We start from the raw sequence: 18,164 nt of genomic DNA on the forward strand, positions 1-18,164 counted from the left end.
AACCACTGATATTTAAGGAGTGGATTAGACTTAAACAGCATAAATCATCCTTTTAAAATAAAATAAATATAATTGAATATGAATATACATTATTAATACAATTAGAGTTAAATTTATAATAATTATAGTGTTATCCTTATTTTCCCCAAACGACAACGGCTTGTTCAGTTTATTATAGTATATATATATATTTATATCGCGTTTTACGGATAGGATTTATGTACTCTGGTTGGCACTGACTCAAGTGATTCAAGTGACTCAAGTCACCCGGATCAGTTTGGTGATTGACTGGTGACGGAAGCGGTAGCATCAAAGTGCGCATGCGCGTACAACGGAGCCGCCTTGCCGTACAGTACCGTTGAAAGAGCGCAGCGTTGCATATTCATTATAATCACGTAATAAAAGCCAATACAGTAACACCGCTGTAGTAGATTATGTATTTATTTATTTATGACTGCGTGGTTGGCATTTTTAAGCGGTGATGATCGTGATAATTAATTCGGGGAATGTTTTCGAAAGGAAGATTCTTAAAATTGTTCGCGCAATCCCTGGGAAAAGTTGCAACAGAGGCGTGTCATATGACGCAGCCACGCACGCCGACCCCCCCCCCCCGCCTCACTCACATGCACATCATAAGCCGCACTGTAAACCTTCAGCTTCAACCATCGGACTGGGCAGACGTCACTCGCGATTCAAGTGGGTTTTGAACGTTTTTGCCCCCACTCTCCTTTCTGGTACAGTCTCACTTTCCCATCAAGTCTCCTGTTCGTACGCTCGTTTGATAATGTAGTGATGGGTTTAACGGAAAAGCAGCAAGCGGGAAGGTGGCTGATGTAAGCTAGCTAGCTACCGGGGTAGTATCTAAAAAGGAAGGCGAAGCACTCGTGTCTGGTTAGCATTGATCTTAACACCGTAAACACTCTTTGATTGGGAAGAAATATTCATTTCTGTATGTTGACTAGAAAGTCGTTTTTACTTGAGTGTTTACTACACTTGTGTGGTTTGGCAGAGCTGCTTCAAGACTTATAATTCCGTAACTAATACTCGGTGGTCTTTATTTAGCTGCTGGCTGTAACGTTGATGTTGGTGGGTGTGTCGTGAGCAGACCTATCATCTCAAGAGCAGCGTTAACTGACGTGCGCGAGCCCACTGTCCTCGCGCTGGAACGTTCCAGGTGCTGTCTGTTTACTCTGTCTATTTATTCGCCGTTCAAGGTTATTGGTTGTACTGGTTGCCTCATCTTCACCTGTTTCCGTTCAGAAAGCCATTTATTTGTTGTTGTTATTTTTCGCTGGGATTTTTATTAATGTAAAAGGTAAAAAAAATAATAGCTGACAGCAATAACGTTTGAGATTTAAGCCCCAAAAAGCCATGTTTGTTTTGGGTTGTGCAATAGTGTGTGACGCTTCAGTGCCACCACACAATGAAGGCAAACTTCCTCAGGCATACATATTTAAATAATATTCCTAAAGTAGCAATGCGATAAAGTTGCCTGCAGCTATTTGATTGTGGTCAGGAGAAAAGTCTGGAACATTGGAGTTGCCGTGCTGCCGTGGGATTAGCCGTGCCCATCAAGTGTGTTTCCTCTATTGTGTTGAATGTGAAAGAGAAGCGTTGTTCAGCAGACCTGCAAAGCCTCTGTGCTGTAAGGAATGTCACATAGCAACGTATGGGCAGACACTTTGTGCTGTTGAGACACGGCGACTAATGATAGGAGCTATTAATATAATGGCATTTATTACAGTTAATTTACAGATTACTTTCTTGATCAGTCTGATTGAACGTTTCTATAAAATGTAATGAAATAGGGAAAGCTGCATGTTATAATCTCCCACAGCCCATGGAGATGTATTCAAACTGTTTTTATTTGACCAACAACTCAGTTTCCCATCATGTATAACTAAGATTCTCACATTTGAGAAGCTGAAACCAGCGAATGTTTGGCATTTCTGCGTGAAAATGACTGGAACGATTAAGCCATTATCAAAATAGTTGCCAATTAATCAACAAATTGACTAATCAATTATTTATTGCAGCTCTAGTACCTGAAAGACATTATGGTCGTTGTAAGATTTGTACTATTTCTTCGTCACAGACCTGAATTGTGTTGTTTATGTGTATTGTTATGTGCTCTCTCATACAGCATACGACCATGAAGGGAATGATTCTCCAGCTCGGCCGCAACCTGAGACGCGCTGCCCCCGTCCTCAGTCGCAGCGTCCACTCGGGCACGCGTCCCGCCTCCACTGCCGCGTCCAAACTGAGTTCTGATCGTGCGCTCAATTCAGAGGAGATCTACGCCCGCGAGGACAAGTATGGAGCGCACAACTACCATCCTTTGCCTGTGGCCTTGGAGAGGGGAGAGGGTGAGTCATATGACAACTAAAGATAAAAGTCTGATGTATGGTTAACAAATTGCACAACACCGATTTGCCTGCATTCTCTGGTGATCAGCATTTTAGAAAAATCTGCGTCACCGCAGACACTTTATAACACTGTTATATCTTTAGGCATCTACGTATGGGATGTGGAAGGAAACCGGTATTACGACTTCTTAAGTGCCTACAGTGCAGTCAATCAAGGCCACTGTCACCCAAAGATTATAGCTGCACTCAACGCCCAAGCCTCCAAACTAGCCCTGACTTCCAGAGCCTTCTACAACAACGTGCTGGGAGCCTATGAGGAGTACATCACCGGCATGTTCGGCTATGACAAAGTCTTACCCATGAATACAGGTACTGTAAGGAAACATCAAATCCTAATCGTATGAAAAATCTTCTTAAAATGATTATGAGTACATTTTTTTGTTTTCTCTTTTGTTTCATATTAGGCGTTGAAGGTGGCGAGACGGCCTGCAAGCTTGCACGCAAGTGGGCTTACAATGTAAAGGGGGTTCCCAAAAACCAGGCCAAAATCATTTTTGCCGGTACGTCACCATCTTGCAAAAGACTTTGTCATAGTTATGGAGTTCCTCCCATGTGTCAACACACCCAGTGCCTTTTTGGATTCATCTTCATATGATGTGTTTGGAAATATTTCTTAGTCAGGGCATTAATCTGACTTCACTTCTCGTTTAGATGGAAACTTCTGGGGCCGCACCATGGCAGCCATCTCCAGCTCAACCGACCCCAGTAGCTACGAAGGTTTCGGCCCCTTCATGCCAGGCTTTGAGCTCGTCCCATACAATGACACGGCTGCACTAGAGGTACAGGTTTTTGGCAACACTATATCTTGTTTGTTGAAATGCTGTTTCAGTCACTGCACACATGAATTTGGCTTTTTTTTATATACAACAACATGATTCACTAGCATGCACTAAAAGCACATTGCATCAGCAAGATTCATGCTTCACTTTTATTTATAGGCTTTGTAGAGAAACATTGGCTTTAGACTCCGTTCCAACCTGCTGAGAATGTTTCATGCACTCACACCGTTTTTCCTGGCAAGACTAACCTGGAAAACAACAAAAGTTAGATCAGAGGTCATGGCGGCTCCAGCTTTGGATATTATTTACAGGCACAGACACTTTAACCAGGCTTGTAGTTGAAGATGGATCTTATTTTGACATTAAAATAGCCTTACACCGATTTAACATTTCACTCCATTAATATTGTCAGACTCACGATGGGCAGCAGAACCAAAGAGGTTGTTTTTTCCCCAAAACCTTCTGTCAAAACCTGGCACCTCCATTACTCACTATTAGGGCTGCACGATTCTGGAAAAAATGTGAATCACGATTTTTTTGCTTAGAATTGAGATCACGATTCTCTTGCACGATTTTTTTCCACAAAATGTTTATTGCACTGATGAACTTTTACAAAAAAAAAAACGTTTGTTGCTTTGGCAGAGGCATAGTAGTAGTTCTATCATCGGAAGATACGTAATTTTTACAAAAGTAAAAAAAAAAAATTTGACATGCGGCTGATAGTGAATCAGGCGCTATAAAATGAACCGTCAGGCTCAAATACGGCTCGATGGTCCGACTGGACCATAAATCAGATGTAGCGGGAAAATGATCAATTTCCCACAATTCTGCCTCGACCACTGCCCGCTGCTTATTGTACATGTTCGGGAGCGCAATGTTTGAAAAGTAGTTCCGGGAGGGCATCTAGTACCGTTTGTTGTCAGTGTTTATCATCTTACGAAATCCCTCATGTTGTACAGTGTTTATCAGTTGGCCGCTCTTCATTTGCATAAAGTTGAAGTCGAATCTACTTTATGCTAATCAGAGGAGCCGGGCTCGACTCGCCGCCTCGGGAACGCTCGCGACCGTTCGCCAAAATCTTCTAAACTGAATGTTGTCGATCTAGGATGATTGACAGGCGCTCTCCTTCATACAATCACGCGCACACTTCATGGCTGCACCTGGTTGGACGATCGCTTTCACAGCTGTCCTGTCTGCTCCGGAGTTCACGCAGACCAACATGGCGGCTCGTTTGGAAACTTTCTCTTATTCTACGAAAATAGTTCACCGAAAGGTGTTTCTGAAAACATTTTAAGCGAGAAATAAGCTATGCAGTTGCTGAATCTGTCTTTATTTTAGATCGACAACATTCAGTTTAGAAGATTTTCGCGAGCGTTCCCGAGGCGGCGAGTCGAGCCCGGCGCAATGAATGGGACGCGGAGAAACACCGCTGCCTGTGGACACGTACCTTCTTTCCAAACACTCAACTGCAGGCGGCTTCCTCCACTGAATCACGTGTTGTAAAGACGCTTTACCATAGGTTGAGGGAGGAGGCAGCGGCAGTGCTGCGTTTGGGGGCGCTTCAAAAAATCCGGAAGGAAATAGGAGCATTTGTGATGCAGCTCGAGATATAAAATGCTTCAGAATCGCCGTGTGTAGAAATGAGATCACGTGTATGTGTGAATCGAGATCGCGATTTTTTAACGATTTTTTGTGCAGCCCTACTCACTATGCAACCTGGCTTGCAACAGTTTGTTGGGGTGTTTTCCAAGTAGCTGGTAATGCATATTCCACTCCAATACCACTCCATGATTTGTCCACGGTCCACTTTATGTTCAAGAAGTGTGTCATAATATTCTCTGAAACTAAACTGAACTGACAACCTCATTGATTATGGGAACATAAGGATCTTGGTGACTGCAGCGTGTCTATGTAAACAAGGGCAGAATTACTGACTGCAGTTGCATGTCTGCTGGAAAGGCTTATCTTTGCAACTGCTGCTTTTTCTCTGTAAACATCAGAACCTAATGATTGACTAAAGTAGCATGTATTTATTGATGGGGATATCTCGGACACAGAAAAATATCTAACAAGTCCTTTTTTTCCTCTCTTCTTTTCTCCAGAACGCTCTTAAAGACCCAAATGTTGCTGCTTTCATGGTGGAGCCCATCCAGGGGGAGGCTGGCGTGGTGGTGCCGGACCCGGGCTACCTGACCAAAGTCAGAGAACTTTGCACCAAATACAACGTGAGTGTCGGCAAACGCACAGACGAGCAGGTGGTAACACTGTTACAGTTTGAAAATCCTTAAGTTACTTCCTGCCTGGTATGTGGATCTAGAAACAACAGTTAGGAGTTATTTAATCATGCTGTTCTTATCCAGTGCATGTTGTATTCCCCGTGATCGCAGGGTAAAAAAAATAGTACATACTGCTGTGTAAAAACATTACCCATAAACAAACAGAACAGCAGCCAACTGTTAGAGTACAGTGTGTCTCCACATGACCATCAAATGGGTGTAAGTCGTTTACAAGTGGAGAGCAGCAATGTTAAATTGCGCCACAGACGTTAGACAGGCTCATTCTGTTCAGTAGCTCAACCATAAGTTATATTTAAGTTGCCATAAGTTATGTAACCTCTTCTCCTCCACCCTCTCCACCGTAGACACGTGTCTGTTTTGTTTCTGCCACTCCAAATACCACATTAAGACACCAAGAATAGAAAAGGGCTGTGCTATGATTTGGTATCAAACTGTGGACTTTTTGATTTCTGCAAGAATTACGTTTCTTTTCATTGAATGATCAGGGCGCAGTTGTGACTCAAGTCTTTGCTCTCATGTTGCTAATTGGACTGTAATTGCAGCGCACACAAAAGGAAGCCTTCGCCCAGATATCCTCTGGCTACACCGTCAACCTGGCAATTTATACTGCATGCAAAACATGGAATTGTTTTTGGCCCCAAACTGCATGGTATTAGCATTAAGTTTGCATATTGCTTGTGTGTATCCAACAAACCCATTTCCATTCATCTCGCCGGCGTGTTATTTAGCTTCCTTCTTGACGAGCTAGAATGACATGTTCGCTCTAGCTTTAAAACTGAGCCTGGTACAGCCTCTAAAAGATAGTCAGCAGAGGACTAATTTCCCAGTAGAACACGAGGATGCCTTTCATGATTTCATATGAGTCACCAGGCCACAAAGAAACCTAGGGCTGTGGTGATGACTGTCCTCCTGTGTTATGTCCAGGTGTTGTGGATTGCAGATGAGGTACAAACGGGCTTGGGAAGAACCGGCCGGCGCCTGGCTGTGGACCACGAAGAAGTCCGTCCAGATATCGTGGTTCTGGGAAAAGCTCTTTCTGGAGGAGTTTACCCTGTAAGCATTTGTTGTTGTTGTTGTTCTGTCACACTTCATATCTTATCATATTATAGATTATTTTTGCAAGAAAAAAAAAAGACTCTTGGACTTTTGGAGTCCAGGAGTATAGATCATAGTAGTTTCATAGTGGACTTATACCTTTGTACCTCAGGTATCTGCTGTGCTGTGTGATGATGAGGTGATGCTGACCATCAAGCCTGGAGAGCACGGGTCCACATATGGGGGTAACCCTGTGGCCTGTCAGGTCGCCATCGCTGCACTTACGGTCAGTGTTTCTTTGCCTGTCTGCCCTTTCGCAAATCATTTGCTACATCTCATTTGTGCTTTAACTGGTTAAATGGAGAGAACTTCCACTGTAAAATGCTACATAAATAAAAAATAATAATAATGAAGCATTCTACAATTACCTTCAAAGACAATTTAACATAAGAATAAAAATATGCACGTCACTTCATGTCTATTTGTTTTAAGTCCTCCTGTTCTTGTTTGCAGGTGCTGGAGGAGGAGAAGATGGCAGAGAACGCTCAAAGGATGGGAGAGCTGCTGCGGAGCGAGCTGAATAAACTGCCCAAGGACATTGTGACCACAGTGAGAGGGAAAGGCCTCCTGAACGCAGTCGTCATCAAAGAAACTAAAGGTACCGTACCGAACCACCGCTAAAACAGCAGCCCTGCCTGGCGTTCACTATGTGGCAACCAAGATCAACATCTCAGCTAACAGGCTGCAGTTTTGTACATGAAGCGTAAACATGTGAAAGTGTTTGGTTTGTAGATTTGAAGGGCTCAATCTAAGCTAACAAAATGCAACAATTCTTAGTTTCAGGTGATTGTATACTATTGAAAACCTAGTTTATGAATATTATATCCCATTTCTGCCAGTAGTTTACCCCTAAATCCTACACTCTGGTCCTTTAATACACAATTTGAATGTGTGGTCTTTGAATGACTTGAGACAAATACTTTAGTATCAAATGTACTGCAAATCAGCATCAAGAATTTAATTTATGACGTCATGTGGCCACTGGAGGCAGTATTGGTGAATTTACACTGAATCGAGTATAGTGGGTCTTTTAATCTTTAGGACAGACTGGGTCAAATTTTACAAATTAAAAGTGAGCTGTCAAACTTTTTGAGAAATGTAATTAATTGCATTTAGGAGTTTGGGCTTGAAGAGTAAAACCCTGTTGGTGCCTTGCAGTCTCTTACTCTGACTTATACTCCCACAGACTATGACGCCTGGAAGGTGTGCTTACGCCTTCGTGACAACGGACTGCTGGCCAAGCCCACCCACGGTGACATCATCCGCCTGGCTCCTCCCCTCATTATCAAAGAGCACGAGCTGCTCGAATGCGTGGACATCCTCCAGAGAACCATCTTGTCCTTCTAAACTTCAACCAACTATCGAACAATGCACACATGACCTTCAAACTGATATTCTTTTCAAGAAGTCGGTGCACTCATATAGCAGTGGTTTTTATTTGTGTACTTAAATGATAAGTGTTCTCTGAAGCGTAGAGTATGTGTGGGGTGTGCTTCCATGAGGCTTTATTGTCACTTTTGCTATACTATAAAGATAAGGTTGGATTAGACTGCAACACAGGCAGAAAACAGGTTTTTAGTTTAAATGTTCAATGGTTAATTCTACGGCTGACCCGAATGCATCGTAAAGTCAACTGTTGCCATGGTAATCACCATCCAAATCAGTATTGGAATGCTTTTTTTTAATGTTAATTTTTAAAACAGGTTTAAGCATTACTTAAAAAAATCCCAAATAGCCCATGAAATAAGGAATTTGTTGCATGCAGAGGGAGTTGTTCGATCGATTATTTTAAATGTTGGCATAGGCTACAGTCTATCGCTCAAATTTATTTGCACATTTTGAAGCCGTTTTCATTTCAAATTTTTGTTTTTTTGTGCCTCATCTGGGCTCATCAGATATATAATCAAGGTGCTTTTTCCCTGATAAAACCTTTTATTTCTTAAAACGCAGATGTGGTGTCACCAGGGACTCATGCCGTTTAAAGTTAAGACTTTATCTACATTTTCTCCTCAGAGGGATACAATAAGATGTGACCAACTTTATGAAAGCTGAAGTAGTTTTAAATAAGGCAAACATAGTTTATTATGGTAATATGTTGAACATTTCTACTAAACTACTGCTGTCTACTAACGTTAACCTTGTCTTGTTATGGAGGTTCAGCTAGTCTCGATATTTTTTTATCCCAAGAGCAGGGTTTCCACACATTTTTGAAAAGCCTTGAAATGTATATGGAATTGTTGAAGATTCCATGTCTCGAAGAATTTTGTGCAAATTCTTTTCTTTATGGATTTACCCGACTCCCCCCTTTTAAAACTACGGTAGTTTAATTACCAATTCAAATGACCATCATCTCTATCTGTACTATGTTGTTGTCATCCAACTTTCTGATGAATGTTTCTCTGTTACAAAACAATGTAAATATTGTCTTTTGAAATGCAATCACCGAAAGTCGTGATCCAATCTGTTGATTCAATTGATCTTCAAATAAATTATTGCAGTCTCATTTCCTGTCTTGCTGTTTGTGTGAAACAATATGCTTTGCTGATTTAAAAACCTGGAATACCACAAATCCAGAACATTGACGTAAAAAGATGTAATCATCCAAGAACAGGTCTTTTTACACCAGACTGTCTCATATTTGAAGGGCTTTGACGTAAGTCGTGCAAAAATGTTGCAGATGCAGAAACATGACTTGTCTGCTTTGACGTCAACTTGTTTTTACCCAACAGCAAAGCATACCGATCATTTCTTGTGTCACGCTGTCAAATACTTCTGAAGTTATGCATTTGATCTCCTATTTTGCAATGAGCCAGATGCAACACTAGATGGTGCTGTGCCTTCACTGAAACAAGATTGGCAGGTACTCGAAGGCAGCGTGTAGGAACACTTATCAGGCAGGTGTTAAATACAAAGCTTGAAATAGCTGGAAGAAATGCAGGATTCACTGCAGAAACACTTCAAGACATACTGACACATCAAATAGGTATATAGTCCCAGCATGCTGTTAAACTGTCAAGCCACATCCTGGATGATGCATCTTGTGGGGCTGTCACACAATCCCCTAGATCAGCAGGGACCTCCACTGACAGATTTGACATATTTGACACTCCCAGAAGACGAGCTGCTCTGATGTGGATCACGTGAAAGCAACAGTACAGCTGAATGAGACAGTCGAAGGCTCTCTGGCCCCCCAGTGCTGACCTTCAGGCACCATAAATCCTGCACCACTGACCGCGCTTATAATTTCTCTGCACAGCAATAACACAAACAGCAGCGGTAGAATACAGATCTGACGGACGCTATGAGATGAGTATTTCATTGCCAGTGTAATCGTTGTAAAACTTGACCTTAGTTTGAACTGAGTGAGGAAAATAAATAAGACATATATTTATTCTGTGCTTTTGCGATTGATGCTTATTTAAAACCAGGAAATTTACATTGCAGATATTTCATATGAAGAAGATGTTGGTTACAAGCTCTAACCTTCTCTAACCTTCAGGCCACCGCCTAATGATCAGATCCCTGTTTCATCAGTGGCTCTTGTCAAAGCGGACCTTGTAGTTCAGGGGCGAAAGTGCACAGAGTCTAGTATTTAGGACAGGTTATCACTTCATATGAAGCGGAGCAGCGAGACGAGCGAGGCTCAAGAGCTTGCTCGTGAAATATGAGCGGAATCCGGCCTGGCAGGAGAAATGAGGGGTTATCACGGGGAGACACCGAGCATCGCGCCCGTGTCCTGTGCATCCTTTGATCCTACACTGCTGCCTGCAGAGAGCTGCTTCCCACTCAGCCACGCTAGGAAGGCATACCATATTCCACAAATGAGCTCCAGTTTTGGCAGGGGAGTGACAGGCCACAGGCTCCGGGAACACAGCGGTCCAGGCTTTGACAGCCTGAGCCAAACCTGAAGATGCTCCTTTAGAGCTACTTGATTCCCCCCCCGTCCGCCCGCCCGGTCCATTCGAGCATGTGATGCAAGTTCAAAGACTGGTGTGTGTTCTTCCACAGTTTCTCAGACCGAGAAGGTCAAGAGGGGCTCATCCAGACCGGATGGCTACTCTGGATCCACTCTTTGTTCCTCCACTTTGTCTTTCCTTCATTTTCCCCCCACCTCTCCCACTGACTTTCTGTTCATTTCTTATCTCTCCCCATGTCCTCTCTCTGCCGCTGCCCCTTTGTCTCCCTCTCAGCCAACTCATTTGTATTCATTCCCAACATACTGGACAAATCAAGATCGCGGTACTTAGCAGGGGTGTAATCAAAGTACTGTGTCTGAAATTTAATTCAGGTAAAGTTGCAGTTAAGAAGAGGATAAATTAGAAACCTCTGTATCCATTAAAATGGGAGGAGAATAAGGCACCAGCTTGAGAATTATGACTGATGCAGTGCTGGAATAGGATAAGCGATTCATTTTTTCCTGTAGCACGACGGATAAATCAGGGAAAAAACGTTGGGCTTGCCTGCCAGTGCTCATATTAATGGGCCTTTTGCATTAAGTTTATGACATCTGAGTGCACTGATAAAATACATGTGCATCTTAAAGGGCAAATGACACATAATCCTGAAAGAGTAATGTGCACTGATCATTTTTCTTTTCCTCCGTGTGCCTCTTTCAGTTCACACCAGTGGGGAGATATATATATATATTGATCAGGTGCAGCAAGGTCCTCAGAAGGACGTGGTCCTCGTGCAGATCTGAGGCACCCAACTAATCGCTTTTACTTGCCAAACCCTCATCTGATTTATTTCTGAGTTGAAGACACGTCTGCAGTTCTTATGAATCTTTAAAACAAAGGTAAACACGACATGTTAACAGGTGTAGAAGTCTCACCATGCACCAAAGCCCTGTCAGCATGGGTAAACAAAATCCCAGCCCCCCCATCAGGATTATGTCCAAATCCACTGCACCTTTACACAAATATTGCGATTTTTAAAAATCAAATTTTAGGAAAACTACCGTAGTAAAAAAGACAAATCACAAATTGTATTCCCCATATTTACTCTCTACAGCTGAAGAAAGATTACAGCACTGCTGTCGAGCGGTTTGGGGCGTAAACAAAACCAACTCCCATCTGCCACGAATCTTTGCATGCAAACTATTAATGAAAAATGTATGCTGCTTTTGAGAATTGATACAGTATCACGCAAGATAAAATCCCAATACTCCCAAGTGTGTCAACATTTTCTTACACCTGTAGTACCCAACTATCTAGACACAAGCAGAGTGCATGCTGGTAGATTGTGTTATTTCCCCTGTTGCAACAGATTTGATTGTATCAAGTGTCTGTGAAGCTACACTGGAAACAACCGAAATAATCTTACCTAAATTTCAATTAAAGTATATTCTGGGGTTATTAGCACGTGCCCATACAGATTTGTATATATTGAATCTCATTTACATAGAGGCCTGTATGAAACCGTCGTGATTATGCAGGGAACTGCATACTCTGTGGGCCCATCTCAGGCCCCTGTGGCACTAAATGCAAAATGCCTGGCAGTGAACCTACGATACGCAAGCGGAGAATGACTCATCTACCTGTTGTTCACATCTCTGGGCACCGGCTCTTCACTTTCCATTAGAAAATAAACTCGATTACGAATTCATTTAATTTCATTATCCACAGCCGGGAACATCGCGGTCTGTGTTTTTGATTGGAAAGACATAATTAGAGTCAAAGGACTACCGGAGCTCCTCTTCACCATAATGAAGGAGGAAAGATCCACAGCAGAGGTAGGACGGGTCCACAACGAGGACCCGGGGCGGTGACTGTGTGTGTGCCGGGGAGTGATTCATTTAACTGATTTTCAAATGCAGGTGAGCCAACTCCATCACCACGTGTGCAAGGCCTGAAGACAAATGAAAGACAGCAGAGATGCCAAGAAGAGGTACTTTGCATTAATGAATGGCAGTGCCTCAAAGCTATGAGCGAGTGGGTTGCAGTAGTGTCAACTTTCTACACGGATTAAACCGGGATCATTAGCCGGTCCACTGCTTTTAGCAAACAATAGCATGCTAACATGCTAAACTAAGCTGGTAACCATTATACCTGTTGGATTTTTTTAGATTTAGATTTTTTATTTCAAATATTTCAAGAATAACATTTATTTTATTTATTTTTTGTTGTCCAAAAAGGAGTGGGAAGAAGTATACACTTATTTCTTATCTTATATTACTTAATCTCCATAATTCATATCTTCTGTCATACACATATTGTATTTTATGATTCATTCTTTATCATTAGATTGTTGTTTTTTTTACTTGAATATCTTACAAAATGCAATTTATTTATCATCTATCCCATCAGATATGCTATGTTAAATATGAGTATGACTTTTATACACTACTGTTCAAAAGTTTGGAATCTATTATTCCGATGCTTTTCTTCTACCCTTCAATAATGGTTCGCATAGATCAAAAACTGTATAATTCAGACACCAAATGTATTATTTACATTTGAAACAGTTTGGCCCTAACAGAAGAACAACTAAATGATTCAAACCTCGATGTTCTCAACATGACAAGAGAATACCGAGCGACCCTCAATCGTTACTGAAACATAAATCTAAATAAACCTAAATGTTTCGGGAAGCCGTTTGACTTTGGGGCTCAGGCTCTCTGCAGTTTAGTCCTCGGATTGAATAGATTTAAACCGTGATTTGTCGTTCTGTGGTACGTTCGTCTGATATTCCCAGATCCAATAGCGCCGACACTAGACTAACCTTCCACTTCCATTCTGAAGGGTGAAAAATAGCTTCGCTAAAGCAACACGACTGTTGATTCCAGCTTGTTACCGTGCACTTGTGCACAGGAACTTGGTCCTTTGTAAATCTGCACACATTTTCATGCCGAGCTTCCAATTTCTTTTACCAATGACTGGGGATTTCTTCCGTTCTTATTAAGCTGTCGCTCAGAGGGACGCTTGTCTCGCTCTGCCCTTTCAACTGTCAGTCTGATTGAACCATTGTACGCCGTTTTCTACTCCGTGTACAAAACATAACTTGTTTTGCAAACCCTTCATACAAAATACCATCTATGTGGCATGTGGCAGCGATGACACTGAGGCCATCTGTGGTAAGAGAAGACTGGAGGTATTTGGAGGATACGAGCCGCAGACGACACCGCTCACAGCGGCTTTGCCTTTTTCGCCGTCCTCTCGTCTCTACGGGTCAACGGAAGCGGAAGGTCACTAAATCGGTCACAAACTGATGCTCGGCGAGGACTTTACGCTGCAGACTGACCACAGCAGCTGCAGACAAAGCCTCAGTGTTTACAGAGTCCATGTCTGAGGCTGAAGAGGAGGCGGCAGCGGGAAGGAGGAGGAGGGCAAGAGGAGGAGTGATGTGGTTCTCGGCTTCCACCGCCGGAGGCGGTGGGGAAAAAATAAAAAATGACCAGTGGAAACAGGACCGTAATGGTGCCCACAGGAATTCAAGTCACAGGCCCTAAAACATGGAGCTGACATTCAGCAAGTCCTGGGAGAGGATTCAGACACCTCCAGGTTCAACGGAACAAAAGGAGAAACTGCATGACACCTGCCGGGAAGAGGGGAGGAAAAAGGGGGGAGGAGGGTAGACGTGAAGGACAAATTGTAGCTCAGATCCAAGATGGTGAATGAAGAGAAAATATGGGTGTGTGGGTAGGTCAGGTTTGCCTCTGACTTGCGGGGACAAGACTAGCAGTTTAGGTTGGGCAAGCTGCCACGGAAGCTCTCAGTGTCACAGAGGATCAATCACGACGCGAAGCATCGCCGTGGCACTCTCGTCTGACGCAGCGCTACTTGCAGAGCTCGGCACACAGCAAATGTCACTTTCTGACCTCAGCAGTTTCTTTCAGCACCTTTCACGGCGGAGGCCATCAAAGGTACATTAAGGCGGTGCTGGTGCATTCAATGTGTTAATGGTGCAACACCGTGTTAAAAAAAAAAAAAGGCCGCCCTTGGCCGAGAGTGAACGGGGTTCTCTTCGCGTCATCAAGCCGAGGTGGAATGAATCGGTGACGTTATTCCCGTTGGTCGTCCGAGCTAATTCACTACTAATGAGGGATGTCAAATTATGTTTTTTCCCGACCGAGTCTTCTACTGTAAGTGCGGTGGAATTAATGGCCGTGGACTATCTGGTGTTTTGACGGTAAATTATCTGTGACCCGGTTGCTCAACCGTTTCCACAGCCTTGCAATTAATTTCAGCAATGTGGGTTTTAGACTGAACGGCCAGATGAATAACACCTGTACGATCACAGAGTCGTGTGGTAAACACTGCTCCACTTGAAATGCTGAGTTTTTGCTGCGACAAGCTTTTTGTGCTCCGTTATGGTCGTCCTAATAAGCCGGCAGCTGACTGTATGCTTTTCCATTTTTCTTCACTGCATATTATGAGTTGTAATCATGATAGAATAGTTCTCTACGTGTATTGCTGCACCAGTTTAACAGGGTATCGCCGATTATAATATTCATCCCTGCAAATGAGTTGTAAAACGTCTCTGGTTTTCTCTCCGTGTAGGACGTGAAATGAGCAGTGACATCCTGCAGCAGACAGACAGAGTGGAGCTTTAATTAAAAAAGTTAGAAAGCCATTTTTTTCCCCCTCTTGACACACGGTGGGAAGCAACACCCACGCCGAGAAGAAATGATTACAAGAGTGCCTGACACGCGGACGACAACTGGGTCTCCTCCCCGGTTTGTCTAAACATGACAAAGTGTGTGACATTCCTTATACATGTGAGTGAATGTGCGGGCCTCCCATTTGAAGGCTGTCGCCGCGGAGGAAGTTGCCAGTAATTGTCAGACTGGTGCACATTCACATTCGTATGTCTGACGTCTCCGCGTTTAAAAAATCAGATCGGGAGACATCGACGGATACAAGTCTTTGAACTTGGAATTCTGGAGGTGTGAGAGCCGGGATCGAAAAGGCGTTCTGCCGAGCTTTGATCCTCGAGCGTCCTCCGCCATCCTGCTGATGCGGCACATCCAGACCTCGTGGTACGCGAGCGCCACAGAATTAAAAGTGGGCCCCTCCGCCTTGCACATCTCCGTGCCCGGGGGCCAATCACCCAACACTAGACCTGGTGATGCTCCAGGACCATTATCCCCAATATCCACCAGTCTTTGCAGAAGGATGGATTACCCACAATCTTTTCAGATGTACAACTGTTATTTCAAAAGCATTTAATAGAGGATGATTAAAATCCAAATCTACTGTAGCTTCGATGCTAACGCTATCTCCACGTGACATGCTTAACAAAGCTTTTCAACCCAATTTAATCCAGCTGTAATCAAGCAGTCTAAACCACCGCCAGACTTTCTCCCTCAGACTCCCTTAATTCGTTTCCAGTTGCACTGCTTAGATCACGTCTAGCTCGCAATCACTGACCTTTTTGTTAACTGCGATTTAATGGGGTGATTAGGTCCATTTCGCTCTGTTTTCAAAGTATACATCCATCTTCCAAAAGGTGTTGACGCCGCCATAACCCTGCCTTTCAGCGACCTCCCCACTTGCTTACCAGCGAAACACCAAAACAAGCACACCCTTGACATTTTGTCACGCACCACCTTATGAAAATCCATCAATTCTGCGTATTTATGATCTGCCTGCCCGGTGTTCATAATTAGAGTTGTGAAAAGGTTAGCCTGGCAACACTTTGACCCGCTGACCAAAGGAAAATATACAGCAGGCTCTCGCTATTTGAGGGATGACGACACGGCCAAGGTCTTCGCTCGGATTGGTGCGTTCCATGTGCTTTGGCCCTCAATGAAAATGTCACTCCAAAAGCATAAAAACCTTGACAGCTCAAGGATATATCTGTGCTGGTATTCGTGTTATTCCTGAGGCTGCCAGCAGCAATGTCCTCACCAGAAGACTGACAGCAGTGTTTGTTTGTTCAAACACTTCAAGCTCCCTTGAATCAATAGTTTCTATATTAACAATTGATTGAATGTCTACATCTAAATTACCTATTTTTGTTTACAGTAGGAGGACTCGTTGGGTGCATTTGGACTGAAGACGAATCAGATTTGAGAGTCTCAGCTTCTTCTTGCAAAGTCAAGAGAAGGATGCAAGTGGATGCAAACAAGACAGCTTAGATGGTAGAAATTTAAAATGTTGAAAATTCAATTTTGGTATATATATAAATAATCTTTCCTAAGGCTGTTTGACAGGAGACAAATGGTAAAAAGGGAGAGGCCTGGAGGGAAATAAGAAAAAGTCATTCCAAATTAACACAGACTGACTCTACACACACTGGCTAGAACTAATGTCTGCACAGTCGGTCCTTTCACTGCGTGTCGTGAACAATTTGGCAGTGTGGCGGTCAAATTTGCTCCAATAAAGAAAAAAAATAAGTTGAAATGTCACTCAAAAGGCACCTCAAGCCAACTTTCAGTCCTCAGCAGAGTAATAAGCAAGCTGAGTATCTAAGAGACAGATTCCCACTCCAGTCACCCCCCCTCCATCGTGGTCGTTTCACCTTTCCTTCGGTGGCTCGTCTCGGCCGACGGGGAGGCTCCGTAATGTTTCATAATCAAGCCGATCCATCGGAGCATGGAGAGCAGCTGGACTGAGCTGAGATTAGTATGCCCCTGGTGTGGCTTGGTGACAGAAGCCGGAGCGCTCTCCGCCCCCCCAATCCTCCCTCCTCTCATTGCGTTGGTGTCAGATGGAGAATTTTATGTGACAGAGGGGGGAATGAAATGTGCTGGCGCTCTCCTGCAAAACTCAGGCATTGTGGCTCGCACCGTTTGAGATAACCGGCGGTCAAATAGCACATCAGTCCGGAGGCGAGGAACACTCGCTCAGATGTTTGCCGATGCAAATGTGTTCCGATTTGTGGGAAGCCAAGCGCAAAACATTTCGGTGTAAACGACCGAACAGAAATCTCAAATACATTTTCTTTTTTTTTTTTACTATCTACTCCCCGACAGTGAGTTTTGGTGGGAAGCAGGTGGGTGAGCCTCGCTCGTCATCTGACAAAACGGCGATAAAATCAGGTTTGGCATTTGGATGGCTGTATCTGGAACGGCTTCCTCTCCTCTCCACCCGTGACAGATGCCGTAATTAGCGTTAGCGGCGACTGCCAACTGCTGACACGGCTTTGTATCACCCGCCCATCTCCGCTCCGCGTGTACCTGAAATCGTTAAGCTTATCTCGATACCTGGCGTTCCAGCGGGGGGAACAGACCAATCACAGGGGCGGCTCGGGCTCCGGCAGGCATCGACACTGGTAGATGTCTTAGAACCAAATCCAAAGCTTCTTCTTCTAATTGCTGACGGCCAGGGTAAATACTTGTTTCCTATTGGCTGGCCATTAAAATGGTGTTATGGGACTCGTCAGATGAAGAACCACCATTCCAAGTGAATTCCCATATATTAAACTGTAGTGACGGCTCCTGCTTCACTGGTGAAATAGACCCACGTTAACTGACCTGTTATGGACATAGGCACAATAATACACTGTTCTTTGCCTCCTCTTGTAATTAATTATTTCTTATGAAACGTTCAACATATTAAATAGCTGTAACTCAACTAATGCAGTATTTGTTGGATTCTGTAGTTATTGTGATGCAGTCAAAGTGG

The 18,164-nt window shown here is 43.5% G+C and overlaps 2 protein-coding genes across 3 annotated transcripts in view; one reads left to right on the forward strand and one right to left on the reverse strand.

Moving 5' to 3' along the window:
• The window catches only part of bub3 (BUB3 mitotic checkpoint protein), a 347,592-nt gene that overhangs the window by 193,892 nt on the left and 135,536 nt on the right, over positions 1-18,164 (reverse strand). The window lies entirely within an intron of this gene.
• On the forward strand, positions 589-7,993 carry oat (ornithine aminotransferase). 2 transcript variants are annotated; one of them, XM_084040222.1, is made up of 10 exons: positions 589-696; positions 2,144-2,366; positions 2,511-2,735; positions 2,831-2,926; positions 3,078-3,205; positions 5,308-5,430; positions 6,427-6,555; positions 6,710-6,823; positions 7,051-7,195; positions 7,784-7,993. In XM_084040222.1, exons 2-10 carry the CDS (start codon positions 2,153-2,155, stop codon positions 7,942-7,944), a joined length of 1,335 nt encoding a protein of 444 aa, XP_083896348.1. In that variant the 5' UTR covers positions 589-696; positions 2,144-2,152; the 3' UTR covers positions 7,945-7,993. The 2 variants fall into 2 exon arrangements, with proteins under 2 accessions (XP_083896348.1, XP_083896349.1); XM_084040223.1 differs by having other exon boundaries at positions 628-734.

Source organism: Eutrigla gurnardus (genome assembly GCF_963514095.1).
Source record: "Eutrigla gurnardus genome assembly, chromosome: 22".
NCBI classification, from domain to species: Eukaryota; Metazoa; Chordata; class Actinopteri; order Perciformes; family Triglidae; genus Eutrigla; species Eutrigla gurnardus.